Source organism: Callospermophilus lateralis, chromosome 8 (assembly GCF_048772815.1).
Source record: "Callospermophilus lateralis isolate mCalLat2 chromosome 8, mCalLat2.hap1, whole genome shotgun sequence".
Classification (NCBI taxonomy): Eukaryota; Metazoa; Chordata; class Mammalia; order Rodentia; family Sciuridae; genus Callospermophilus; species Callospermophilus lateralis.
In genome coordinates, this window is record NC_135312.1 from 37,822,140 (window position 1) to 37,849,739 (window position 27,600).

Sequence of the window (27,600 nt, forward strand, 5' to 3'; positions counted from 1 at the left end):
ACCTCTACCACAAAAGTATCTTCTCCTGTCAGTTTCCCCCCCTTCTCTGGAAAAAGTCAAGCCTTATCACATCAGCTTCCTAGCTTGACTCGCTGGCTGTTCTTTTTCTCTGATCCTATCCACTTACCTGGACCTTCTTGACCTGTGCTTGTGAGCCTTGAATCTGGATGTCACTTTCTTACGTAGGAAACCAACGTCCTGCTATCAGCAAAATCAAAGTCCAGGCTCTTTACATGGCAGTAAACATCCTCAATAATTTTTCCCACTGCCAATTTCTCCACAGCTTGTTTCCTGCCCTTGCCACTTTGGGTTCTCTGTTCCACTATCTCTCCCATTCCACCTTTCAGCAAAGCACTGGGAGATGAATAAAGAATGGTTAAATTAGTTATTATAATATGGTATCATATATGAACTTTAAAATTTCAGGAGTCTATGTCTACTAATTACAGAAAACTCCGAAGGATCTAGAGTAGTAGGAGAAAAATATATTTATCTGCCACATAACAATTGAAATTTTGTTTGATAATGAACATCATATTCAAATGCTGTCCCTTAAGGTTATATGGCCTAGTGACGTTGTAGCCATCTTAGTTTGTGTAAATATACTCTATGATTATAGTGATGAAGCTGTCTTTTGATGCATTTCTCAGAATATATCCCATTGTTAAATTATGCATGACTATATATTATATATGCACATATATTATATTCACATACATATGTAATTCCAAAGTGTTCCAAAATATTGTTTTTTTTTTAATCACGTATATTTGGCAATTGTTAAGACAGCATCTGAACAAGTATAATAAAAATGTTAGGACCAATTTTTACTCGTCCTCATACCCTACCTCCACAAATTCTCCCCTTTAAACCAGTAAGCACAATTTCACAAAAATGGTGGGAAGAAATCAGCGACCTTTGTTATTTTTCCCTAATCAATATTTTAGATGAATGAATAGCAATGATAAGTTTTGGTAAGTAGCAGCAGCAATAATTCTCAGATCTATTGAATAGTAAGACCAATTCAATATCAAAATTAAGATGCATGAGGGGCTGGGGTTGTGGCTCAGTGGTAGCGTGCTTGCCTAGCACGCATGAGGCATTGGGTTCAATCCTCAGCACCATATGAATGTAAAATAAGGATATTGTGTCCACCTAAAACTTAAGAATAAATATTTTTAAAATGCATGAAATATAAAATTATTAAAAGACCACAGTTTTTCCTAGAATCATAGGAAACCAGCATCCTTTACAATTCTCCCAAAACAAACAAGCAAGAGGTTGTTTTTATGATTCACTTCTTGTATAAAATGGACAAGAAATTCTTAGTTATTCCAAGAGAAATCTATTTTGGCTGAGTGTTTCAAAATAACATTTCCTAAGTTCAAAAACTTTAATACTTTTTCTACTTTGTGTGGAGCAGTACAATATAAAACGATCCAAATCTGAACTAATCAGTGGAGTCTAATTTTTTAAAATTTTTTAATCTCATTTTTACTACTTATTGCATTGTCTAGTTACTCAGTAAGAGGTTATTTTTAGTAGTGAGCCTTGAAAAATAAACTGAAGTTCTTTTTTTCTTTTTAATGTTTAGGTCAAATAAATTCTTGATTTAATATCCTGCTAGAACCTTGAAAATATCGTTTTCGTTTTCTTTTCAGTTTATCAGATGACAAATGCCTCTTGAAATAAGATCTTCTGCCATATGAAGATAATTATGCAATATTTATGAAAATCTTCAAAAACAAGTTGAAATATTAGGGTAAAGAAAAGGTAACGGAGCCAGGTGGGTGGCACATGCCACTCAGGAAACTGAGAGGGGAGGATCACTTGAGCTCACAAGCTGGAGACTACCCTGGGCATGGTAGTAAGATCCTGTCTCCAAAAAATAGAAAAGAGCAAAAACAACCTTTCTATGTCAGACAATACTTGCTTTTACATCATCAAAAAGGTCTATAGAAAGCCCAAGGCTTCCCTGATACAGGTTAGGAGATAACAGGAAAAGAGGGCCTGGGTTAAATCAACTCTCAGCTGGTGCCTCTTAAGTGAAGACTAGGATGTGTACAATTGAATCACATGACTCAAGAGCTGAGTGATGCCTTTTACAAAGCTGACTGCTGAATGAGATCTGACATGTTATCAGAGCAAATGGGATAGGCTGAGCAAAGTCAGGAGAAGACACTAGGAATTACAGCCTCGAAAAATGTAGCAGAAGGTTTGGAGGTAACAGCTACACACAGACCCACTTTGAGATACCCAGATAATCTCAACATAAGATCAAGATTAATTATATGGCACAAGAGTTATGTGCAGCTCTCTGTTAGCTCCGTCTGTGTTCAGTAAGGCGAAGATCATTGCCAGGAATGGGAAGCTGATTATGCTTGATGATAGGTGAAGCTGTTAGCAACTATTTATTTCATGAAATAATGTAATCTAGCTCATTTTTCCTTTGGGCTTGTGAGTTTGGGGCTATATTCCACAAATATGGGTTACCCTGAAACCAACAATAGCCCTTGACTCCCAAATGCTACTTGTAAAGTTACTGGATGCCCAATTCCCATTTTTTTTTAACCACTTAGTGAAAATGATTGTACTTCTTAGGGACTCCTTTGATTCCAACTTGAACTAGCTTGGCTGAAAGGGGAAGATGTAATAGCTGCATAACCCGAAAGGTGAGGGGTATTGTTGGAAGGACCAAATCAGGGTCTTGGCATTGCCTTCTCTGTCTGGGCTCCTGGGGCTTGCCGTGGTCTCTGCAACTGCAACAAAGATCCAGAGAAGCATCGTATATAATACAGCCCTAAGTGCAAGCTGGCCACTTCCCCTGTTCCCCTACTGGGGGAAGAATGACACTGTGACCTTTATAAAAAAAAATATTATTGTTATGGGTGTTTCAAGGGCAATCTAAGCTATAAATGAATTTCTCCCCCCAAGCTGACATTAAAATCTAAGTCTATTTAGGATCACCCCCAACCCTAGGGCGATGGGCTCTGGGTGGGTCTGGGAGGCCATTCCTCAACCCATCACTTTTAACTCAGCAGAGTCGAGATTCGCTAGGAAGGACATTTAGACTTCCTGTTAAAAGCTGTTGGAAATGTGATTCCCTTCCAAAAGGAGGGCCCGTTTCCCAGGAGAATAAGGGAGAAGAGCTGGGAAGAAAACAGCTGGGATCAGCTACCCTGGACTGAATACAGGACCTGGGGTGTTCTGTAAAATATTTGAGTGTCTAAGAATGCCCTCCCCCATTTTGGTATTCTTGGGGTCCACTTCCCTTCTCTGTTCACTCCTACAGCTCACTCACTCAAGACTTCCGGGTCCCCTTTAGAGCCATGGTCACTTCTGTTATTTTCCAATGTACATTCACTCCATTCTCAAACTACTGCCTGCTACAGTATTTGTGTGTCTCAACATTTTCCTCCCATTCATATTGAACTGCTTCCTCAATCATAAAATATATGCAACTCTGACTCTATAGCCCTCCTCTACACAGAACCAGGCCGAGGTTCCACAGGGGAAGAGGTAAGGCCTATGCCACCTTCTGTCTTTTGCCTATTTACAGAAATGATCTTTCATATATTGTCCTATGCTACCTTCACCAATAGCCATGGTTTTAAATAGTAAAACAGGGAAGTTTTCTATTTTTCTATCATTAAATAGAAAAATAAATTTTTTCCTATTATTAAATAGAAAAGATCGGATTTCACTAGTAGTTAAACAAACTCAAAGTATAAATAGCAGGAAATTTACTAGAAGTGCAAGAAAGAGGTGCACAAGCTTCTATCATTAGCTAATTATTAAAGTATAATTAATGTATTAGAAACTGACAATTATTCTGTAAAATAGTCTTAAATTACAGACATCAAGTGTAATTACCAGACCATGATGCTTTCAGATCCGAATCAGATAAGAGTAACATTCCAGTCAATTCTCCCAGTTGATAGATCTCTATTTTCAAAAGTCTCCCAGATGCTAGGGGTGTAGCTCAGTGGTATAGTGCTTGCCTAGCTTGTGTGAGGCCTTGGGTTCAATCCCCAGCACCACACAGACACATACACACACACACACACAAAAAAAAAAAAAATGTAAAAGACAGCCTTCTAGCTTCCTCTCAACAAAAGTGGTCAAACAGTGATTCATGCCATTTCAGTGAACGTACAAAACTTACTTGTTTCACTATTTAAAACCCTGTATATACTCAATGTACTAACTTATTTCCTGAAGTACACTGTGGTATGGAGAGAGATAAAAAGAATATAGAAATTTGGGCTGGGGGTATAGCTCAATTGGTAGAGTGCTTGCGTCAAATGCACAAGGCTCTGGGTTCAATGAGAGACAGAGACAGAGAGAGAGAGAGAGAGAGAGAGAGAGAGAGAGAGAGAGAGAAACATATAAATCATCAATCATCCAATTCATCCAATGTATTTTGATATATTTGGATCAATCTTTTTTTTTAATGTAAATACGTAAGCACTTTTAAAGAAATTGGGGTGAAACTGTACATGACTTGCTATTTTCCCTTAGTATATTATGAAATTTTTAATAGGTGCCTAGTGTTCCATTATATGAATAAGGTAAAATTTACTCAACTAATTGCATATTATTGAATATTTAGGTTGCTTGTAATTTTTTTTCTGTTATCATGGTCTTTATCTTTGTGCATAAATTGTCTGAAAGGTCAAAAGACAGATAATTTATAATAGTATTTTCTATTATTAAATAGAAGAAATTTAACTTCACTAGTAGTTAAACAAACTCAAAATATGAAACGTAAAAATCAAATTGAGAAAGATTCTCAGGGTAGCAACTCTTGATGGTGGAAATGCAATGGAGAAACACTGGAGACTTTGGGAGGAGTGCCTGACTTAGGATACTTCTGTGAACACTGGGAGTGTCTCTCTGACAAACATCCCTTTGTCCTCCTGGTGACGATGGCACACAATATTCCAACATATTCCTTTGGGGAATCCTTTGACCAAGTCTGAGCCCATGTGTCTCAAGTGGAGCTGAGGCCACCCTCAAGTCTGAGTGAGGGCATCTCCCCTGGCCACCAAGTGTGGGCACAACTGCCACGCCCCGCCCACTTTAATCTCAGGAACTCTGTGGGAACTAGTGTAAAGTAGGGGTCTCTTTCTACACTGGAAGGGTACCTCTGGAATTGCGGGGACTCCCTTGTGGAGAAAGTGAACTTGAGAAGGAAGGCTGCAGGAAGACAGTGATAATGAGGGAGGGAGAGCGACAGAATCCTTATTTTAACCCTGGAATCCAGCCAGGGTCGCAGATTTTTTATTTCTACAATTCAATATGTTCCTGTTTGGGCTTTAATCAGTTTGAGTCAGAGTTTCTGGCACTTCACTGGAAATAATGCTAAGTTTCAACAAATGTCCAGAAACAGAAATGTATTATCAAATTGCTTCCCCCAGAAGTGGTACTGAGTATCCCACCATCAAAGATGTTCAAGTGTTTCTTCCATTGTGTTCCCAGGACTAAGGGTTACTGTTTTGAGAATCTAGTCAATTTGATTTTTTTTATTTCATATTTTGTGTTTATTTAACCCCTAATGAATTAGAACTTTTTCTATTAAATAATAAAAAATACTCTGCCTACTGGAAATCATCTGTGTCTTTGGTATACTTTTTTCTCTATCAGCCCTGGGCCTTATGGATTGAGTATAGAGATTCACCCTTTGACACTGGTGAAGTGTATTTTGTATCTAGATTTTACAAGTAAAATGTATTGTTTAGGATTATGATTATGTGTTTGTGGGAGATATTTGGGAAATGTAGTAAAAAATAGAAGAAGAAAATAGAAATCACTTTAAATATTACTACTTAGTCCATTGGGGATAGTCCCTCTATATTTATATGTATTTGTTTACTAGAATATAAGTGTATGTGATTTTACAGATTTTTAACTTATTTTATCCCTTGAGATTATATCACAGGAATTTCCTCTTTGTCATTGAATATTTTCCTAACAATGTCTGGGACCCTCTTGGGGTAGGAGGGAGCACATAGATAGAAAAGTTGATACATCATTTCAGAAGATTCTCAAGTTCATCAGTGGGCTCCAGATTAAGAACTCCTACTGTAAAACAAGATATTTAATGTTTATGTGGCAGTCTCCTATGTTAATACATTCTAATTTATTTAACCATGTAACATTGGTTTTAGGAGAACAAGCTTCCAAATTCAAAAGCTTATGTTCACGTGGCTTCAGCCCTACATGAGGGTAACTTGGCAAACTTCTAACCTTGTTAGACCTAATACAAGAAGTAAGCAAGATGACCCATGCAAAGGCTTAGAAATTTGTCCAGGGCATAGTAAGTGCTCAATGTAGCACTTCCCCCCCACCCCCAGAACTGGGGATTGAACCCATGCTAGGAATGCTCTCTCATTGAACTACATCCCCAGCTCCACCCCACCACCACCACTGCTAGCCCCACACATGCTTTATTTTTGTTGTTGTTGTTGTTTGAGACAGGGTCTCTCTAAATGCCCAGACTATCCTTGAACTGGCACTCCTCCTGCTCAGCTTCCCAAGTATTTGTGATTACATGTGCATGCACCGTGCCCATATAATTCTTATTTAATTCCCTTATCATTTCCTTAGGATAAACACCTGGAACACCTGGAAATATAGTTACTGAGTCAAAAGGGGTGCCCATTTGCACATTCTTGGGGCTGTTGTCATCCACCAACAAGTTTTCTTCTAGAAGGTGAAATTGGCAGGAGAGTGTGGAACTGATTACAGCCCAGCTTTGCCACCACAATATAACACTGATTATTCAGATCTTCTCTAGTACTGAAAGAATGACTCCAACTTAACTTATTTGGTTACTAGAGAATGCCAATATTTTTATTTTGTAAGTTTAGGCTATTGGCATTCCTTCTTGTGATCTTGTGTTTATTTGAAATCATTTGCCTTTTTGACTATTGTGCTGCTTGCTCTTGCTAATATGTAAGACCACTGTATAAACTTATGATAGTCATTCTTAGATTTGTATATGCTACAAGTATTTTTCTCATTTTGTATTTTGTTTTTAATTTTGAAAAGCATGTTTTTACTGTAGCAAAGTTTAAAATCTTTATGTAGCTAAATCTACCAAGTCTCCTACAATGATTTTTGTCTATTACTACTTTGCTTTCTGAACTCTATACAAACATGAGATGAATACTTGCCAATATTTTTTCCAGTATTTTGTTGCATTGCTAATATCATTAGAGTTAACTCTTTAATCTGTCTGGAATTTTGCTATGTGCTGTGAGATAAAACTCTAAACGTATTTCCCCCAGATACCTAGCATATTTTCCAAGTACCATGTCATTGTCTCCACTTTCTAAGGGCTCTGTCCTCTCTGGGTGGCCCAGACCATCTCTGGTGGCAGGAAATGTAAATGAAGGCAGTGGCCAAAGCAAAATGACCCAAGTTAGACCACCAATGTCATCATATGATCCTCGGATTTTTTCAATAGTGAGGAGAGGAAAAAAGGAGGTAAGAGCACCTCTGTTTTGTTTACAATTACCATAGCCATGTCTACAGAAGTGACAACAGGTCCCAAGAAGCCCCCAAATAACAGGTTTAGTGTGATTCTGAAGATTTATACTGTTAGCCCATCCCCTTCTGTTTTTGATTTTCACCCATGGCACAAATTGCCTCCCTACTCCCTCTCCAAACCCTGAGAGAAGATGATTGAATGAGTTGGTCTGCCTGTAATTACTGCTTATTTAATTTGATCATGGATTTAATATTCTTAACACAAGGAGGCATTCTGAGGCAAATAGGTTTTGTGCCTGCACAACTGGGCTTCAGATAGATACTCTGCCATTTGTGTTTTTGGTGTATCTCATTCTGTGATTTCAAGCCTGTAATCCTAGAGGTTTGGGAGGCTGAGACGGGAGAATTGTGAGTTCAAAGCCAGCCTCAGCAACTGTGAAGAGCTAACTAACTCAATGAGACCCTGTCTCTAAATCAAATACAAAATAGGGCTGGGGATGTGGCTCAGTGGTTGAGTACCCTTGAGTTCAATCCCTGGTAGAAAGAAGAGAAAAGAAAAGAAAAGAAAGAGAGAGAAAGAAAGAGAAAATAAAACTCGTGCTAGTCAGCTTTCTAACACTATAGCAAAGTACCTGAGATAATCAACTTACAAAGAGAAAATGTTTATTTTGTTTCATAGTTTTGGAGGTTGCAGCCCATGACTGATTGGCACCATTGCTTTTGGGACTGCGGTGTGGCAGCACATCATGAAAGGAGCACTTAGAAGAGCAAAAATTATACCTTGTGGCTAGGAAACAAAAAGGAGTGAAGAGGAAGCTGGGGGTCCCACAATCCCTTTTGAGGGCACAACCCAAATGACCTAGACTTCCCAGTGAACCTCACCTCTTAAATATTCCACAACCTCCCGGTAGTGCTACCCTGACCAGGCTCAATGGTTCGTACCTAAAATCCCAGCTACTCTGGTGTGTGAAACAGGACAATTGCAAATTCAGGGCCAGCCTGAGCATTATGAGACCCTGTCTCAAAATCATATAAAAAAAGATCTGGGGGTGAAATTCACTAAGTTCAAGAGCACCCTGAGGTTTTATTCTCAGTACTAAAAAAAAAAAAAAAAAAAAAAAAAGATGGTGCTACCTTGAGGATCAAGCCTTTAACATATGTGCCTTTGGGGAACATTCAAGATCCAAACTATAGCAAAGCCCCAAAGGACCTCCTCCTTGTCTGTTTCTCCAGGTGGGTTCTCTGCTGTCCCAACATGTGGGTAGCATCTTTCATTGTATATCTGAATATCTCTCCTTTACCTACAAAAGCCTAAATGAAAACTTAGGATTTTTTTTTTGTCATGATCCATTTCCTTCAAAACTCTAAGATGTTACTGCATTATTTCCTGGGATTTGGTATTTTGTAAAAGCGTAAGGATACATTGTTTTTCTACATGCTTGTATAAGTCCTGCCTCATGGAATTTATAGTCTAATGAGGAAGAAATGAATTATGTGTGATTAAGAGTGCCATATGGTGTGAATTTAATCTAATTTTTTATATTCTCTGCCATTTTCATGAGATTTGAGAGGAAATGCAAGCACCTGGGCTCTCTCCATCATTGGGAAATGAAAGTCACCCAATGACTTCTGCATCAAGGAAGAGAACAGTCTTTAGGAAGAAGAATTCACTCTGTCTTGGCTCCACTCAGGTCTAAGCCTGAGGGGTGAGTTCAGCCTAGACATTCTCCTGTTGGTTTTCACAACTCAACTGGCTGCAATGGTTTTGGTCACTCCAGAGAGCTCAACGCCTCCTCAGGAGACACCACCTCCATAGCATGCAGAGAAGCTCTTTTCCTTCTATATGTATGGGGTAACTGACCACGGGCTGTTGAGTCTCCATCCCTAAGAACTCTGAATTTGATTTGTTTTGGGATAAACCTGCCTGAAGCAGGAAATCTCAGCACTTCATTTCTTCTCAGTCCTTTAATCCCAGTGCCAGGACTTTACTTCATAAATCTGTAGTCACTGGAATATCTTCTCCCCAACTGCCAATAACTCCCTAAACACACATTTTTCATGGGGACTTTTTTTTTTTTTAAGGACACATCACAATACAGATTTGCCCAGGTAACTTACAGGTGTGGTTGATGAGGCTGAGATGTCTCTGACCCTGAGATTTCTCCATTGGAAAAGTTAAGCTTGTCACAGCAGAATAACTATGGTTGACAACCCATGATTGAGTATCTCAAAATACTAGTAGAGAGGACTTTGAAGGCTTCCAGTACGAAAAAATGATAAATGCCTGAGGTGATCTTCCTACCAATTGCCCTGATGTGATCATTACGTTTTACACATGTATTCAAATGTCACACTGTAGCCCATAAATATGTACAAATAATGTGTCAATTGAGAATTTAAAAATGTTTTTAACAAATCGAGCTTGTAGGAAAGGTATCTATCTCATGGTTTGCTGTGAGAATCAGATAAAAATAATGCAAACGTGCTTTCACAGTGCCTGGCTCAAAAAAAAAACAAAAAACAAAAAACAAAAAACAAAAACCACTAGCATTCTTCTTACTTCTTACTTTAAGACTGAACATAAAAATCATTTTAAAAATTGTTTGTAAAATCAAGTTGGATCTCTTGTTATGCTGACAGAGAATCGCTCTAAACTAAGTCAGGCGCCTCTCTTGATGCTTAAGGCTGTAGGCTGTTTAAATAGTTTCCGCGCTCGGTTTATGCGTGTGCATAGAAGAGCTTTCTTTCCCTCTTTCTTTTTATTTCCACTTTAAGCGTCTGGCTCTCCTGATTTCATTGTCAAAAAGGCAGTTTTGGATGTGTTATTGCACAGTAGGGTGATTGTAGATAGCCATTATGTACTGAGTATTTTAAAAGCTAGAAGATATTATTCTGAATGTTTTCATCATAAAGAATAAGTGAGATGGTTTAACATGATTTAAACCTTCCTCGATGTGTACATGTATCAAACATTAATATGTACAACTTTCATGTTTTTATAGATCAGAAAAAGCAATTTTAATTTTTTTTTTTTTTTTTTTTTTAACAAAAAGAAAAAAGAGGCAGAGCCCATCAGAGAACTTGATCGCCTGCCAGGCCCGGTTTTTTCTCTTCTTGTCCTTTGTCAGGTCTTTGTTCCGCCCCTGGCTACACTCTCACAGAACCACTTAGTGGTGATTAAAAGGAGGGGACTGGGCGGCGGGGCGGGGCCTCGGGGCGCTGGGCGCTGGCAGCCGCGCGCCGCGCTGGGTCCACCTCGGGGGCTGCGCTGTCTTAAGTGGCAGCCGGGGCGGCGGCACACCCGGGAGCCGAGAGCCGGACAGCCGCACCGACGCCGCCCAGGACGTCAGCGGCGCGCGGCTGAGGCTTGGCACCGAGCCTAGCTGGTGTCGCTGCGGACCACCGACAGACCCACGGACGGCGTCGGCGACCGAAGGACAGAGGGAGGCGCTCGCGACGGGAGGGGACAGACCTCCGCAGACCTGCGGCCTCCCGCCGACAGCGCCATGGACGGCTCCGACAACGCAACCCTGCTCTTCGCCCCGTCCTCTCTGCTGCCGGACAACTACACTCTGTCGCCTAATGCCAGCAGCCCGAGTCCCGGCACGGACTTCCCCTTCGCTCCCGCCTCAAGCCCCGGCCCCAGCCCCGGGCTCAGTCTGGGGCCAGGTCCGAGCGTTAGCTTCAGCCCGGGCCCTACCCCAAGCCCGGAGCCCACGACCAGCAGCTTCGCGGGCGGCGCCGAGAGCCAGGGCCCTTCCCCGTTTCCCCGGCCTTGGGTCCCCCACGAGCCCCCGTTCTGGGACACGCCGCTGAACCACGGGCTGAATGTGTTCGTGGGCGCCGCCCTGTGCATCACCATGCTGGGCCTGGGCTGCACCGTGGACGTGAACCACTTCGGGGCGCACGTCCGCCGGCCCGTGGGCGCGCTGCTGGCCGCGCTCTGCCAGTTCGGCTTCTTGCCGTTGCTGGCCTTTCTGCTGGCCCTCGTCTTCAAGCTGGACGAGGTGGCTGCCGTGGCGGTGCTTCTGTGTGGATGCTGTCCCGGCGGAAATCTCTCCAATCTCATGTCCCTGCTGGTTGACGGCGACATGAACCTCAGGTAGGGTTCTGCTCCTTAGCCATCTTTCTCATCCCAGGCGGCCGCGTTCACAGCCAAGGGTTCAAAACGACGGAGAGAGGAAGTGGAGGCGGCTGGAAAGAGGCTTGGAGAAGGAAGGCAGAAAGGGGAGAAGATGGGGTGGGCGCGAAGCTGTTATGTGGCAGTGGGGACGATTTAGGGTCTAGACCGAGCTACTGGGAGGTCCTGGGATTTCACCTTCCACCTACAGCGCAGGCCCTTCAGCACTCTGACCACCCTCCCTAAATGCCGGGCTGCCAGCACAGGTCTTTGGCCACTGGAAGACAAAGAGAAGGGGGAAGTCTGAAGCTAGGACTCGCCGGAAATGTTAAAGCAAATTAGGGCTCTTGGCCCAATAAAGAAAGTAATCTCATATACAGTGCCACCTAATTGAGTTTAATCCAACAAGTAGCATCCAGCTGCTTTACCACGGCTAACATTGCAGGGTACTTGGAAGGATTAAAAGAAAAAAAAAAAAATGCCCCTTGTCCTCAAAAGCATCCATACTCAACTGGCTTATAAAGCCCAGAGCAACAGTCCTGACTTTTTGTTGTGGTTTCTACCTCTTGTTCATGTTTCCTTTGGGTTTAGACATGCTACATTCTTTTGGCACTATTCTCCCATTAAGTAGATTCTATCCAGACCTCAACCCAGAGAACTTGCTGTCCTACCTTTCTCCCTCTACCCAACATGCAAGAAACTGCTCTGCTGTGTGTGTGTGTGTGTTTGGCTCTAAGCCAATTTTGACTTCTGTTCATTCCCTTTTCTGCAGCATCATCATGACCATCTCCTCTACACTTCTGGCCCTGGTCTTGATGCCCCTCTGCCTGTGGATCTATAGCCGGGCTTGGATCAACACTCCTCTGGTGCAGTTACTACCCTTAGGGGCGGTGACCCTCACTCTTTGCAGCACACTCATTCCTATTGGGCTGGGAGTCTTCATTCGCTACAAATATAACCGTGTGGCTGACTACATTGTGAAGGTAAGATCCCTCTTCCCTACTGTACTCACCTGGAGACTTCTTGGTCTTGATGGGTGACTGAAATGATAGGAAGTTTGGGAAAGAAGGGAAAGGAAGAAAAGGACTTGGTGGGATTTGCATGGATAAACTTTTTTTAAAAAAAGTTTATGCCCAAAGATTATCTCCACCTTTTGGAGTTCCTGGAATGATATAGCTCAAATTAAGACAAAAAAAATAGTATAAGAGATCTAGCAGTACTCATGTGGGGGGTGGGGAGTCAGGGGTGGGAGATGACAGTGTAATTAAATAGCAACATTTTCCACTAATCATACACTACTAAACTTCAAAACAGGTTAAATGAAATTACTTTAATATAATTTGTGCAGTATTTTTAAAAAATTGCTATATTTTCAAAAGTGGAACTTTAATTCTGAGAAACCCTGTTGTAGGCTGCTTTAAAATGTTACGTTAAAAATAAGTTGATATGGGCTGGGGTTGTGGCTCAGTGGTAGAGTGCTTGCCTAGCACACATGAGGCACTGGGTTCAATCCTCAGCACCACATAAAAATAAATAAAATAAAGGTATTGTGTCCATGTACAGCTTAAAATTTTTAAAAAGTTGACACAAGACTAAAAGTAATTGAAAAATTATATTGTGGCAATATAATACAATAAGTAAAAGTATTGGCCTTAAAAAACAAAATGAATTTGGGTCCTGGATAATGTAGACTATGTTGCCATTACTAAATTTGGGTGTTTCTTGTTCCCCATTGCATTATTTTATATGGTTTCTAAAGCTAGCGAAATGATTGGGGGATTGCTAGTATTTTGTGCAAAATTGCCAGTGATGCTTTATTTTTTAAAAACATGGTTTTATTCACAGTATTTCTGATCATTGAATGGAGAAAAATTAAATATTTGTAAATTAAACTATTTTTGAATACTCAAAAGTAGTAAAAAAAAAACAAGTAAACTATGAACAGGGTGTTCATTGTTGAAAGTTAGTAAGATAAAATGTATTATTACTATAAAATACGGAGACAAATTCCTTCAAATGAAAAGAGCCATTTCAGTGTTTCAATTATGTACATTTAAGAAGATATAACCTTTTTTATTTTACTCATTATTTTCTAATCTGATTATACAGTCCAACATTTTATTAATATGAAAAATAGATGGTTCTTTTCTATATATAAATCTATCCTTAAGTAAAAGAAATCCTTCTCCATAATAAACATGCATATGTGAACATAATACATATGTGTGAATTTGTGTATATATATATTTATACATATTTGATATTACATATTCATAGGTGATCTAGAGATGCATTAAGAACTTATTAGGCTTAATCAGTACGCTACTGTTATCAATACAGTGGCATTTGGTATAAACTTTAGGAATTCTGCCCTGTGCAGTGGTGCATTCCTGAAATCTTGGCTACTCAGGAGGCTGAAGCAGGAGGATCACACAGTCAAGGCCAGCCTGGGCAAGTTAGAGAAGCCCTGTCTCAAAATTAGGAACAAAAAAGGGCTGAAGATGTAGATCAGGGGAAAAGCACTCCTGCAATTAAAAAACAAAACAACAACAAAGCTTTAGGAGTTCTAAGAGAAAGTACATGTGAACCATTTATACATTAAAAACAGGAAAAAATATATTTAAATAATAAATAATCCCGTAAGATTGGCTGACTTTGCATTTAAGGTTAGCCTATCCCTATTTAATTAGCATACTATTAAGACATGGTTCATATACTTGTTATATGTTTGCAGACATTTTAGAATGAGCATATGATCTCAATCTCAATGCTTACCCAATGATTTTAAACAGTCTAAGGGAATTTGGGGGCCAATATTTTCAAAAGGAAGAATCAGATCTCCTGTCAATGCTCTTATTGTGACACACTTTGAAAACTAATACAAGTTTTGATTTGTGAAGTTTGGTTTCTGCTAATTGTACATGTGTAATATGCACACCTTGTACACTAGTTATTTCAGCCTTCTGTAGAATTTTAAGGTAGAATTTTTAACCAACCTAGATAGATTTTAAATAAAAATGTAAAGAACATAAAGTATATGACAATCCCAAAATATCAAAAGGGCTTCCTTCTAGATGTACAGAGAGCAGAGGCAACAGTTAGCTCCTCTTCCTAGATGGTTATTTCTGCCTCCATAAGAGAAAACAAGTTAACTAGAGTCTGAAGGGGAACTAAGGGAGGAATTTTTAGGTTTCTACCATACTATTTACACAGACTGTTTCACTTGAATGAGTGAAATGTACAGTCAGAACATTCAGATGACATGTTTTATACAGTCAGTAGTACTATATCTAAAACATATCTATTACAATAATTATAAGCATCTATAATAATTATAAGGATCATTAGACTTACAGATGGGATGTTTCTCATGAACAAATTAGAAGGGAGTTACAAAATTGCAAAGGATTCCTGGCATCTTATATTTACATTTTGTCTTACATGATCTAAGAGTTGATCGCAGTTTCAATATTGTTAATAATCCTCTGTGATATATTTTAAAGATTTAAAATATCACAAAGTGAATTTTTGTTGTGACTATTAATAGCCTTTTATCTCATGTGTGAATGAGAATTAATTTCATATGGGAAACATGGAGTAAACATCACTTGTCCACTATATACCCTTCGTCAGTGGTGGGGTATAAGCCTCAATGTTAACGAATATCTTTAAGAGCCACATACATAAATGCACATTCAGAGCAGTTAGAAAGGACAACAAAACAAAGTTATGTGATAGAGGCTGGGGAGCAGGGACATTCCGCTGGGAGAAGAGTTAGCCTTGTCTGATAACTGGTTTAAAAACTTTGGAAGCACTATTTTTGAGACAGAGTAGACTGGTGTTAGGTTGCTCCTGAGGGCCTGTCCAAAGCAATGACCAGAGGATACAGAAGTCAAATTGTCACTCAACATGACAGGCCTCCAAATAATTAGAGCTATCCAACATGGATCTGAGGCCTCCGGAAGAGGTGAGGTATCCATCTTCAGATCTTATTTTGTGGGGGAGGTCGAACTATTTGCATGTCTTTTTCTAAGAACTTAGGATTCTCTGGCCTGAATTCCTCTTCAACAATCTTATTGCTGATTGTGTATCCGTTTTCTATTACTAGGTTTCCCTGTGGTCTCTGCTAGTGACTCTGGTGGTCCTTTTCATACTGACTGGCACTATGTTAGGACCGGAACTGCTGGCAAGTATCCCTGCAGCTGTTTACGTGGTAGCCATTTTTATGCCTTTGGCTGGGTACGCCTCAGGCTATGGCTTAGCTACTCTCTTCCATCTTCCACCCAACTGCAAGAGGACTGTGTGTCTGGAAACAGGCAGTCAGAATGTGCAGCTCTGTACTGCCATTCTAAAACTGGCCTTTCCACCACGCTTCATAGGAAGCATGTACATGTTTCCCTTGCTTTATGCCCTCTTCCAGTCTGCAGAAGCAGGGATTTTTGTTTTAATATACAAAATGTATGGAAGTGAAATATTGCACAAGCGAGATCCTCTAGATGAAGATGAAGACACAGATATTTCTTATAAGAAACTGAAAGAAGAGGAAATGGCAGACACCTCCTATGGCACAGTGAAAGCTGATAATATAATAATGATGGAACCTACCCAGACTTCTCTCTAAACGTGAAGATACACAGGAGCTTCAGTTTTGCTGAAATATTACTTCATATTTATGGCCTGTGGTAGTACATATGGTTTATATAAAGGATAACAATTGGTTCACATTACATGTAACAGTTTTAAAACATTGTAAAGCTGCATTGGTGTATTAACCAAGTGTTTTAGTAAATTACTAATCAGTGTTGTAATTTAACTTGCACCTGGTCAGCTAAAGTGACATCTTATTTGGTTAAACGTGCTTTTTGATTTTCACTGTTACCAATTTCAATACTGCTTCACAGAAAACAAGGTTTGTAAGTGTAGAATTTTGGTGCACTATTTTACATGAGTAAAAACAAGCTATCTGTAAAGTATAATTAAGTTTAATGTAACTAAGACAAAAAAGTGTTTTGCTCAACTTATAAATACCTGACAATGTTGAATTTTGACCTGTACTCAGAAAAGTGCAAACCAGGTTAATGAAACAGTGAAATATAGTATTTTATTGTCAAACCAGTATCAACTCAGAGAAAACTACATTCATGTATTTGATTACTTGATCTGATATCTATTGGTAATGAAGCACCAACATTTTTATGCCAATAAGTCTTTTTCTTTCCAATTGGTCTTCTGCATTTATGTAAACATATTCCAGATAAATTGATCTTTGGAGGGATGGTTTTGTTAGGAAACTTTTGTTAGGTTTTGCAGAACTACTATCTATCTACCCTGGAGAAGAGCAAGCTGGCACCTCCTGGTGACCATGGATGGGGGTGAGGGCACGTGCTCCAGGGGAGAAGACAATTAAACTAGATTTACATGTCCTAGGGTACTTCCTCGGATATGCACCCAAAGGGCTCAGTGGGTAGATGTCTCCGGGAAGCTCCATGAAAATTAAACTATAATCCGAGATAATAGACCCAAAGCAGTTTTCAAACCTGGGCATTTTGCTCACTGTCATAGAGGCACCGCTTGGCCTCGTCTCCCTGAGCGGCACGGACACCTGAAATCATCAGGGTATGAGGACCACCTGGTTCAGCTAATCCCAGGGATAGTTTTCTCTTGTTGGAATTCTCGCCTTGGCATGTTCACTTACAAATCAGTACTTCGATCGCAAAGAAAGCCCTCTTTCGGGATCATCCAAAGGTGTAGACCTCGGCGTGTAGAGAAATTTCGTGTGGAGCAAGTCGGGGAGGGGCCCCATCCACGGGAACGTGGGGACTGGACGCTGCGGCTGGAAGGGCACGGAGGGCGGCGCAGCGCGGCGAGAGGCTGGGAGCCTCTCCCGCCTCCGCCGGGCCGCCCCGGCGAGCCGCCTATTTAGGGCGCGGCTGCAGGCGGGAGCAGCTGGGCCGCGTTTATGGCTGCCTTGGGGGATGAGGTGCTGGAGGCTTACATGTACCCGGCGTGCGCCCCCTACGCGTACCCTTACCCGGCGGCTTCCAAGGGCAAGGGCGCGGCGGGCGGGGATGGCTGGCGGCTCCGCGGCGGAGGCTGCCCTCCCGTCGCCGCCGCCTCATCCTCTTTCGCGGCAGGGGCGGCCTCGTCGTCCTTTCCCGGCTACGGGCAGCTGACGGCCGCCGAGTATTTCGACAGCTACCAGCGGGCGCAGCTCATGGCCCTCCTGTCGCAGGTGAGCCAGGGCTTGCGCCCGCGCAGAACCAGCAGCCGCGACGTGGCGGTGCAGGTGAATCCGCGCTGCGACGCCTCGGTGCAGTGCTCGCTGGGGCGGCGCACGCTGCTGCGCAGGCCCCGGGACCCCGGCCCAGCGTCCAGCCCCGGCTCCGAGGGCCCGGCGGGAGGCGACCCATCTTCCCCTCAGCCTACCCGCCGGGGCCCGGAGCAGGGCAGCCCCCAGAGCGGCGCCTTGCGGCCGGTGCGCTTTCCGCGCACCGTCGCGGTGTACTCGCCGGTGGTCTCCCGCCGCCTCACCGCTTTCCTGGAGGGGGCTGAAGCCGCGGTGGGCGAGCAGAGCCCCGAGGCAACCGAGGAAGAGCGAGAGCCATCACCCGCGAAGCCCCAAGGCCGGGAGGAGGGAGAGGTGTCGGCGAGGAAGGCGTCCCAACGCCGGCGATCCGAGGAGGAGGACGACGACGAGGCCCAGGCCACGGCGGGGGCGTCCTGGGAGCAGCTGATCCACCGGCCCAGGCTGCCGCCGCGGGAAGCCGGTGACCGCAAGGCGGCCCCGCAGCCCTCGCCAAGGAGTCCGGAGCTGACCCCGGCGGCGGGGAAGGCTCAGGATGGCGGGGAGACCACCGCCGCGTGCGAGAGGTCGTCGCTGCCGAGCTCTGAGCCTGGCAAGGTGCGCCTACGCTTCCAGGTAAGGCCTGGGGGAGGGGGCGGGAAAGCGGGCTAGGGCCAAGGGGAGCCTGGTGGGCGGTGGGGCGTCTTTTCCTGGTACCTGGCCGGGGCTGCTCGGGACACGTGGAGATACCACACTTTCTTAAACATGAGGCCACATCATTGTGCATTTCGCAGCCTCTGAGGTGTGTTCTCTCCTCAACAGTAGGATCAAACCGAGTGGAGCCCGATTTATTCCGCGGTGACTGTAAGACACCGGCTCCACCAAGCTGGCCAGGGAGATGCCTTCTTGACATTCTTAACTCTGATCACATTTGCATTATAAACATCTGTTGGGCACGTTGTGCACTCTGCACCATGTTTCCGGATGACTGAAAATAGGCACATAAACTGCAGAAATCCGAAGGCAAACTTGCTGGCAAGATTCCCTAGCATCCTTCTATTTATCCACTACACGTGGCAAAACCCTTAACAGGCCACTAATCTCCTATCCCCTGATTCTTACCTCCATTTCCCAAACTAACAGTCTGCTGGAAACTGGAATTTCTAAAGTACCTCATGTAGGAACTTGCCTTGCTTTCATTTTTGTTTGGTACTGGGAATGGAACCCAGGGGCACTTTGCCACAGAACTAGGGTCCCCAGCCCTTTCAAATTTTTATTGAAACAAATCTTTGCTAAATTACTGAGACTGGCCTTGAACTTTCCATCCTCACACCTCAGCCTCCCGAATCACTGAAATTACAGGCTGCACCAAGTTTGACTCTTGCTTGCCTAGCATGCTTAAGGTCATGGGTTCAAATCCCAGTACTGCTGTACCCCCCCCCCAAAAAAAAAAAAAAAAAAAAAAAAAACAAACCAAACTCCACCCCATTATAAAATCTAGCGTTGCGGAGAACTCTTGCTGTCCCTTGTTAATGCCTGAGAGATCCTTAACCTGAGCCCTAAAGGGCTGGACTCTTGGAAGGCATTTATAACCCAGGGTAAGTGTAAAAGCAGGAGACAGCAAGGGGTCGTAAGGAGTTCTTTAGCCTTGTCCACAGTCATCTCAGGACTGTAGATGTTAGGGGGTGAGCTACCTGGAGGGAGGGAATCAAGTGGGTTGTCTGTGAAACTGCATTAAATACTCCAAAGTGCCTACTAGGTTTAAAGGCCTTTAAAACTTGGTCATAACTGGTTTCTCATTGGGAGGGGAGAAGGAAAGCTTAAGAATAGGACAATACTAAGTGAACTGTGTGCTTACAGAGGAATAGCACTGCTCTATGAAGGAAACCACTTCATCTGGGGTGAACGCTTTATTTTCAATCTTTAACTTTCAAAAAATTTTTTTCTGTATTGACGATTGAGCCAAGGGTCATTTTAACACTGAACTACATACTCAGCCCTTTTTTTTTTTTTTTTTTAAATAAAAACAACCCTGAGACAGTCTCATTAAGTTTGTTTAGGGCCTAAGTTGCTAAGGCTGGGCTCAAACTTTTAAAATTGCAGTCCTTCCTCCACCTCCTTGAGTCTGTAGGGACTACAGGTGTGTGCCATTATGCCTGACTCAACTGTGTGTGGTCTAAGATTAGACTTAATAGAGGAAAAAGCCTACTTAATTGCAGGGGCTGGGGATATGGCTCAAGTAGTAGCGCACTGGCCTGGCATGCTCGAGGCACTGGGTTCGATCCTCAGCACTACGTAAAAATAGATATTGTGTCCACCACCAACAAAAATTTATGTATATTATATAATATATATTATACATATAATGTATAATATATATTATATATAACATAAATATAAAATTGCAAGCTTCAGACAACTGACTTTTCCCTTGCCTGTTGGAAGAAAGATACCTTATTTGTTAAACAACCTTGTGAGCCAAACTAATCTGGTATATAAACTGTCTGGGGCCCATTCATTATTTGTTTGACTAAGCTGTTAGCTCATTTACTATATTGTGGAGGCTTAGCCAAACCCCATTCTACTTTCCTCTGTGATCTGGAATGAAATTGCCAGTTTTTAGTACCAAATAGATCTTTCTCAGTTTCCGAAATAAGGTAATTCAGATGTCATGTTGGTTAAACTCTAATATTCTGTTTAGTTCTTAGAACAGAAATATGGCTATTACCATTGCAAGGACTGCAACATCCGATGGGAGAGTGCGTATGTGTGGTGTGTACAGGGCACCAGCAAGGTAAGGGACATCATTGTAAGTGGCACCTTCTCCGGGAAGTGTTGAGAGGCTTTTTCAAGTGTATCCTCCATCTCATCACAGGTTTACTTCAAACAGTTTTGCAGAACTTGTCAGAAGTCTTACAACCCTTACCGAGTGGAAGATATCACCTGCCAAGTAAGTGTTTGCACTTTGTGTCTGAACTAGGTAGTTAGAGGCTTGTTAATATACCTTCTTGAATGTGTTTCCTAAATGAAACTAGGCTCCCAGTGATTTTAGGTTTTGCAGGGCCTGGGCTTTAGCTTTCTTTTGTCCTTGCAAAACTTAGTAATGGTAGACTCTTTTGAACCTGTTACCTTACTCGCAGTATGGAAGAATGCTTGCCTTAAGTTCTACTCAGTAAGAGAAGGCAAACTGAAAAACAGAACAACTTTCTACTAGAGGTAGTAAATGACTGTTCTCCCCAGATGCTTCTTAGTAAGCATATTCAAGCCAAAGTATTTAGTATAAGCAGAGGAGTTCAGTTTGTCTTACCTGAGAGTTTAAACAGGGAGAAACTTCATGATAACCGAATTCACTGTACCATGGCACCACTATGGTGTCCTAACCCCATCATTTGCTGAGGGGTATAGACTGGGACAAAATTAGAGAATTATCAGGGACCTTGCTTAGCATGGTCAGGAAGTTATTTGAATGGACTGGAAAACTCAAGCCCTTGGCGAGTTTCCAGGACTTACCTATATGTGCTTCTCTCTGGTTTTTCAGAGTTGTAAGAAAACTAGATGTTCCTGCCCAATAAGACTTCGCCACGTGGACCCCAAACGCCCCCATCGTCAAGACTTGTGCGGGAGATGCAAAGGCAAACGCCTGTCCTGCGACAGCACTTTCAGCTTCAAATATATCATTTAGTGAATGAAAAAAAGTTCTTCTGAATGTGTGCTAATGGAGTTGGCATGTGAGCTTTTCTCAGGCTCCTTTCTACCTCTCCCTCCTCAAAATACTTGATGAAAGGCAGTGTATTTTGATGAAGCCTTCAAAATAAAGGTATTGCAAAAACAGTTCAACAATTGCATAAAAATCTGTCTCAATAAAGTTGGCGAGCTTGTCTCTTGCTACCAGTTTGGGCCTGTCACCTTAACTTTGTAAACCGTGTGGATGGCATATAGTGGGGCAGGCAGTTAGGTCCCAGGCACTTACTGTGGAGGGATTTGTAGACATGAGATCTGCTTTGGTGTGTGGGACTGAAGCTTTTAAGAAAGTTAATTGAACTTCAAAAGCAATGCCTTCTAACCATTAAAATAAGCATTCTTTAGGGCAAGAGGAGGCTGAGGAGTCTGGGAGGTAGCTCAAAGTGAGAACAAAAGTGTGTGTGTGGGGGGGTGGGAGCTAAGTAATGAATTCAGCAGGTGGCCTTCGGGTGGTAACAAGCTTTTTAAGAAAGCAGTTCTCCTAAAGACTGACTCGAGCATTAGTTGTTACTGAATTTCCCCTAGTTAGAATGGGGATCTAAACACTTAACTGAACCTGATAGCTTTCTTAAAGGATCTGTACAAGAACATGGAGGCCCACTGGCAGATCTCTCCTAGTTGTGCATGGCACTGAGCTTAGAGCTAGAGGTTCCTCTAATGAAACTGAAGCTGGGGCTGTTGGCCTAGTGATTACAGAAACTTCACAGTTGGAACTAGGTGCCTCATTATGTCTCTTTCCAATGTGCTAAACATCCCATTTACAATTAACCCTTATTACCTGAGAAGGGTTGTGGAAGTCAATCTATTAATATCTTGGACACTGGTATATAACCAAAGGAATTAAAAGCCTAAGGTTAGTTTGAGGTCACCCTTTTATCAAGGGGAAAGGCCCCACCTGCATCCATCCATATAGCTGCTTAAGTAGAGTTCTGGGCCTGTTCCTACTAAAGTACTACTTGAAGTTTTCATCGAGCCTCCTGGTTGGTGTTGATGGAATTTAAGCGTGTATCGCTGCTTCAGTCAGCCCTATGCTGAGTACTGAAAGCCAGCCAGATGGAGCATACATCCTCATGGAGTTTACCCTCCAGGGGTAAATGTCCATTTTTAACAAATGCAAAAAGAAGGTTCTGACATATGATAAAGCTTCAGTTAAGTGCCTGTAAAAGGGATCTGATGCAGGTGAGGGAAGGCTGGTATAAAGGATCCATGCTTCCGCTGAATTGAAGCCGAGTTGGTCAGAGGAGGAGATGCCTTTCATGCTAGGGCAGCATGTGCAAAAGAAAACCAAAAAGAGGCCACAGTGGCAGGATATTCTAGGGGATGTGATAGTAAATACAATTATCAGGACCAGACTAGGAGGGCTTTTCAGGCTCTGTTCAAGAGGACTGTCCTTGTCTAATTATTAGGAGTAATCGAGTTTAAAGTTTTAAAGGTATAATAGGAATGATGGGACCTGATGATAGATACACTTAAATCATGCCAGATGCACAGAAGATACATGTCAACAAGGAGACTTGAAGAAACCAGATAGTGATGGTGGGGTTGAGATGTGAATAAGAACCCCCTAGGTGTGGGTTAGGTGGTATGCTTTTATTTGTTCTGTTACTATTGATCTGGTTGGGGATAGGTACAGGGACAGGAAATTCACTTTGACTCCTATGCATGCAAGAGGTATATAATAGGTGCTCAAAAACCCTTTGCTGAATGAAGGAGTAAACTATAGAAATCTACCTGCAACAAGTCCTAAGACACAAATTTGCTGGCTAATTAGAGGGGTAGTCAAGTCATTCTTCATGTTTAATTCTGTCACTAATTTTCCTAACAGGGTAACAACCTTATTTTATAGTCAAAAGCAAGGTTGGTCTGTTTTACTTAGGGTTAACTGGCATTTGCTTGCTGAATAAAATTACAAACTTCCATTGTGATGACAACACTTAGCAATGACAAGGCACTGCCAATAGCTTATGCACACCATCCCCAGATGTGAATAGGTTTTAATCCAGATCAACAGGTTAGAGGGAAATACTCCAGGATGTTTATCTCTGGGTATTGAGAAAAGTGATTGCAGTTTTTGTTTTTCCTACATTTTTCTGGGGTAACCATGGATTACTTTGAAAATTATAAAAAAGTAAAAGAAGCTATTTTGATTCCAATACTTTATTTTCTTTCATTTAGGTTCTGCTGGTGTGGTATAGGAGCAATCATCATTCATAGACCTCAAGGGGATCTTACCTGGCTCTGTCTTTTCCAAGAAATCATGCAATGATTTCCTCAGTTCAGGGTAGGTTGTGGGTTGTAACCACACCCTCTATTTTACATCACTGAAAGTAGAAAATATTTTCTAAATTGTGTAATAGTCCTTGGCTTTCTATCTTGAAAATAGCATGAAGAAACTGCCAGATCTCATTTTGCTGTGTGTATAAACTATTTAAAATTGATAAACTTAATCGACAAAGGGTTGTAGATAGCAAAAACTGGGCTCTAAGTGGAATAAAGTAGGAAAAAAAATTACATACTTGATATATTCTGTCAATAAATGCAACTCCAGGTTCTGAGAATGAGAAGGAAGCACAGGTTTGAGGAAAATCCAATTCAAAAAGATAATTGTAATGAATTTGTTTACATCGTGATTTCTGCAAATGTATTTGATTTTATTACATTATTACTAGATTAGTGTCAGAAGTATATTTGAAAAGCAAACTTTATCTGTTCCAAAGTTTTGATCTGGGCAGTTTACTTTTTTCCCTCTTTTTTAAAAAGGAAAATTACACTTGCGAATTATGCAGATAAGATTTGGAAAGTTTTTTCAAAGTAATTTTCAAAGTAAAAATGATGCACACTATTGTCATTCATGCTTTCTCAAAATATCACACAAACCAACAGCTACAATGTTTTTTATTTTTAACAAAAAGAATGTAAGGAGGGCAAAAAAAATAGGGGAGAGTTAAGATAGGATATAAAGTGTGATGTGTCTCTGGACACCCCCCTCTCTGACTGCCCCAACACCCAAAGTTATTAAATAATTTAAAGGACACCATTTACAGTACCAGAACACCATTAAAATAATTGTTTTTATCAGGGTCAAAAAATACAGTGATTATGAATGTGCCGTGACCAGTTATGGAATTTTACAGGAAACAACTAGAGTCAGCAGTCCAACGGCGTGCACAGTGCCTTCAATTAATGCACTTGAGCATAATTACATTTCTGGCAGGGTCCACACCCCCAAGAAAAGGCAAAGCTAAGCATTTCATTTCTACATTCCAAACTCTGAAGTAGTCAGAGCCCAGTTTAAAAGAATAGTCACAGTGGATAAGAGATGCATATAAAAAATACAAGGTGTTCCTTTCAAATCAGAGGAGTTGTGGGACTACATTCATTTCTTTTACAAAATGCTATTTAAAAAAGGACAGAGAATCCAGTTCATGTTATGCTACAGACTTAGTAAGTATATTGCGTGTTTTGGTAGTCTTCAGGCTGCCTTTCATCTCCCCTCTAGTCCCAGGTTCCTTTAGCACGACACGTGTGAGTCCTGAATAAACATAAATATGCGTTTGCATCTCTTTGCAGACTTCAGAGCCTGCAGACCATATATTCCCCCATCAATGACCAAAGTTTTTCCTCTAGCTTTGTACACCTATTCTTGTATAACAGTGCATGGCACAAATGTACACAAGAAAATATTGGGTTTAGTCTATACAGTTTCTAGAATAATTATGGAGTAAAATAAGTTAACTTTTCTAATGAGAATAGCTGACGGGCAGCATACATCTTTATTTTACATTTTAAAGTCTCTGCAGGCATCTACTTTGGTTAGTTATCAACAATTGTAACATAAGCACTGATCAGAGAACTGAGCAGCATTCCAATAACGTTAACAGATATATTATTTCTTTTTGAAATACTGGGAGAGCCCAGTTTTAAAATATTATTAAAATGTTCTAACATTTACACACTATGAAGAGTTAGATCTAATAAAATAAAATTTCTTCAAAAATAATCTTGCAGTGCTCTTTTAGGCATGCTCTGAGACGTTATCACCAGACATCCACACCTTGAAAATATGACTATCACGTATCCATACATCCCAACTCACACACACATAATTCCTTACACAGACCAAAAAACAAAACACCCCAAACCCTTATCCCATAAATTGAGGGGAAAAAAAAATCAATGGTTTTTGCAAATAAGTCTATATATTGGTCTGGATGTTCATGTTGGGTGATTAAGCATCAGTTGTAGGTGATGTTGATGGCTGCAAGAAATCCAAGCAGCTTTGCAGGTCTTCGGCTAAAATGAACCAGCCTTGATTTCAGCCTCATTTCACCTGCTTTCTGATGTCTCAGTATTAGAGGCCATTATTGCAAACATTCTTGGAATTCTTTTCTTTCTCCAGAAAGCAATGTATTTGTATGCATCACTTTTAGCCCTTTTCTTTTCACATAGGTTAAATAATTTAAAAAATTCCTTCTTCATACAGTTACTGTGGGAGGTATTGGCAGCTGTTAGATTTTCTTGTCCTTCAGATACAGTTTGACATTAGTTACATTACAATTGTAGATGCTGCCAGGAAAGTTATCAGTGAATCACAAGGGTTCATAAAAGGTGCTTGGTTAATATTCTTAATCATCAGTTTAGTTTCTCTCCAAAATGCTTGAAGTTTCTCAGAATCCAGTGCTCACCATATTTCCAATGGGTTTGGCCTGTGCTAGAAGTTGGTATGACTGCACCATGCGTAGAGACTCTCTTATCTCCAGATTAAGCTCCATTAATTTGTAGTTGGCTTCTGACATGTCCAGGTTGGAGCCTATAACTGCAAAGCTGCCCGTCTGACCCAGTGTCTGGTGATGAAAATAGATGTGTAACAGCGTCTGCACAGGGTCATCCTCACAGCTACCGAAAATGTCATTGGGCCAGAGAGATCTGAAAACACACATTCTTTTTAAATTCTGAGGTGCAAACAATTGTTAGTTAAGATTAACTACATTTTAAGTTAATACTGATATATCACAACAAAACTTCCTGGTGAATAACACGAAGCCTGTTTTGTGTGTCCATAGTACCAGGAACAGAATCCAGGCATGCTCTACTACTGGGCCATATCCCCACTCCCCCACCCAACCGCCTTTTTTTTGTTGGGTACTGGGGTTTGAATCCTGGGGCACTTAACCACTGAGTCACATCCCCAGCTTTTGTATTTTATTTCGACACAGGGTCTCACTAAGTTGCTGAGGCTGGCTTCTAACTGTGATCTTCCTTAGCCTCCCGAGTTGCTGAGATTACAGGTATGTACTACCAAGCCCGATGCCTAGCTCAGTGACCTGTTTTTAATTGTTTGAGCAAATATATTACTCAAAGTACCACCTGAGAGTGAAAAAAAATCTGAAATTGGTATCATTTCAGTGATAACTTCTGAAAATAAACGTGGATTTTTCCCTTCACAAAGACATGCTATTGAAATATCCAACCGAGAACCAAACCTAAACTTTATAAATTTCCAGTCCAGTTACATAATGGCATCTTTATCTTTAAATCCTTTCACATTTTCTTTAAATCTTTTCGCATTTTACCTGAAAGCTTTGACTTGTGCTACAGCTGATATAAATTCCTTATTTTTCAAAGTTTCAATTAGAGAATGAATGGCAGTTTCTATAGTGGTTTGTGCAGCTTTGGAAATGTCAATTTCTTCATTTTCAGAAGCAGCTTCAGCTTCTTTGAGGATACTTTCCAGTTGGGCAAGTTCCTCTGACATGTTGATGACCTAAAACAAATACACCTTTAGGGACCCATTCCCATAGTCAGTACCACAAAGTATTTACCTGGCTATGAGGAGACACCTGATCGGGAAGTGTTTTCTCTCATTTGTTAAACTTAGAATAGGGGCAGTTAAGATTTCATGTTTTCTATTCAGTGGGAATAAGTAATCCCAGCCACAGAATAGGCTTTAAAAATTCTTGAC

At 41.4% G+C, this 27,600-nt stretch overlaps 3 protein-coding genes across 8 annotated transcripts in view; 2 read left to right on the top strand and 1 right to left on the bottom strand.

Moving 5' to 3' along the window:
- The first annotated feature begins 11,000 nt into the window (after window positions 1–11,000).
- Window positions 11,001–16,235, top strand: Slc10a4 (solute carrier family 10 member 4). Its single transcript, XM_076865251.2, has 3 exons — window positions 11,001–11,596; window positions 12,387–12,597; window positions 15,723–16,235. Exons 1-3 carry the CDS (start codon window positions 11,001–11,003, stop codon window positions 16,233–16,235), a joined length of 1,320 nt encoding a protein of 439 aa, XP_076721366.1.
- Window positions 16,236–17,573: 1,338 nt separating this feature from the next.
- On the top strand, window positions 17,574–21,579 carry Zar1 (zygote arrest 1). The gene is made up of 4 exons (XM_076865248.1): window positions 17,574–18,533; window positions 20,599–20,691; window positions 20,773–20,847; window positions 21,436–21,579. The coding sequence occupies exons 1-4, from the start codon at window positions 17,574–17,576 to the stop codon at window positions 21,577–21,579; spliced, it is 1,272 nt and encodes a 423-aa protein (XP_076721363.1).
- Window positions 21,580–24,516: 2,937 nt separating this feature from the next.
- Window positions 24,517–27,600, bottom strand: part of Fryl (FRY like transcription coactivator) — a 229,476-nt gene continuing 226,392 nt past the window's right edge. For all 6 annotated transcript variants that reach the window (XM_076864900.1, XM_076864897.1, XM_076864896.2 and 3 more), the window contains 2 exons: window positions 27,212–27,402; window positions 24,517–26,564 (listed from right to left, as the gene is read on the bottom strand). In XM_076864900.1, coding sequence (XP_076721015.1) covers window positions 26,306–26,564; window positions 27,212–27,402 — 450 coding nt within the window. In that variant the 3' untranslated portion in view covers window positions 24,517–26,305. The remainder of the gene's footprint in view (window positions 26,565–27,211; window positions 27,403–27,600) is intronic.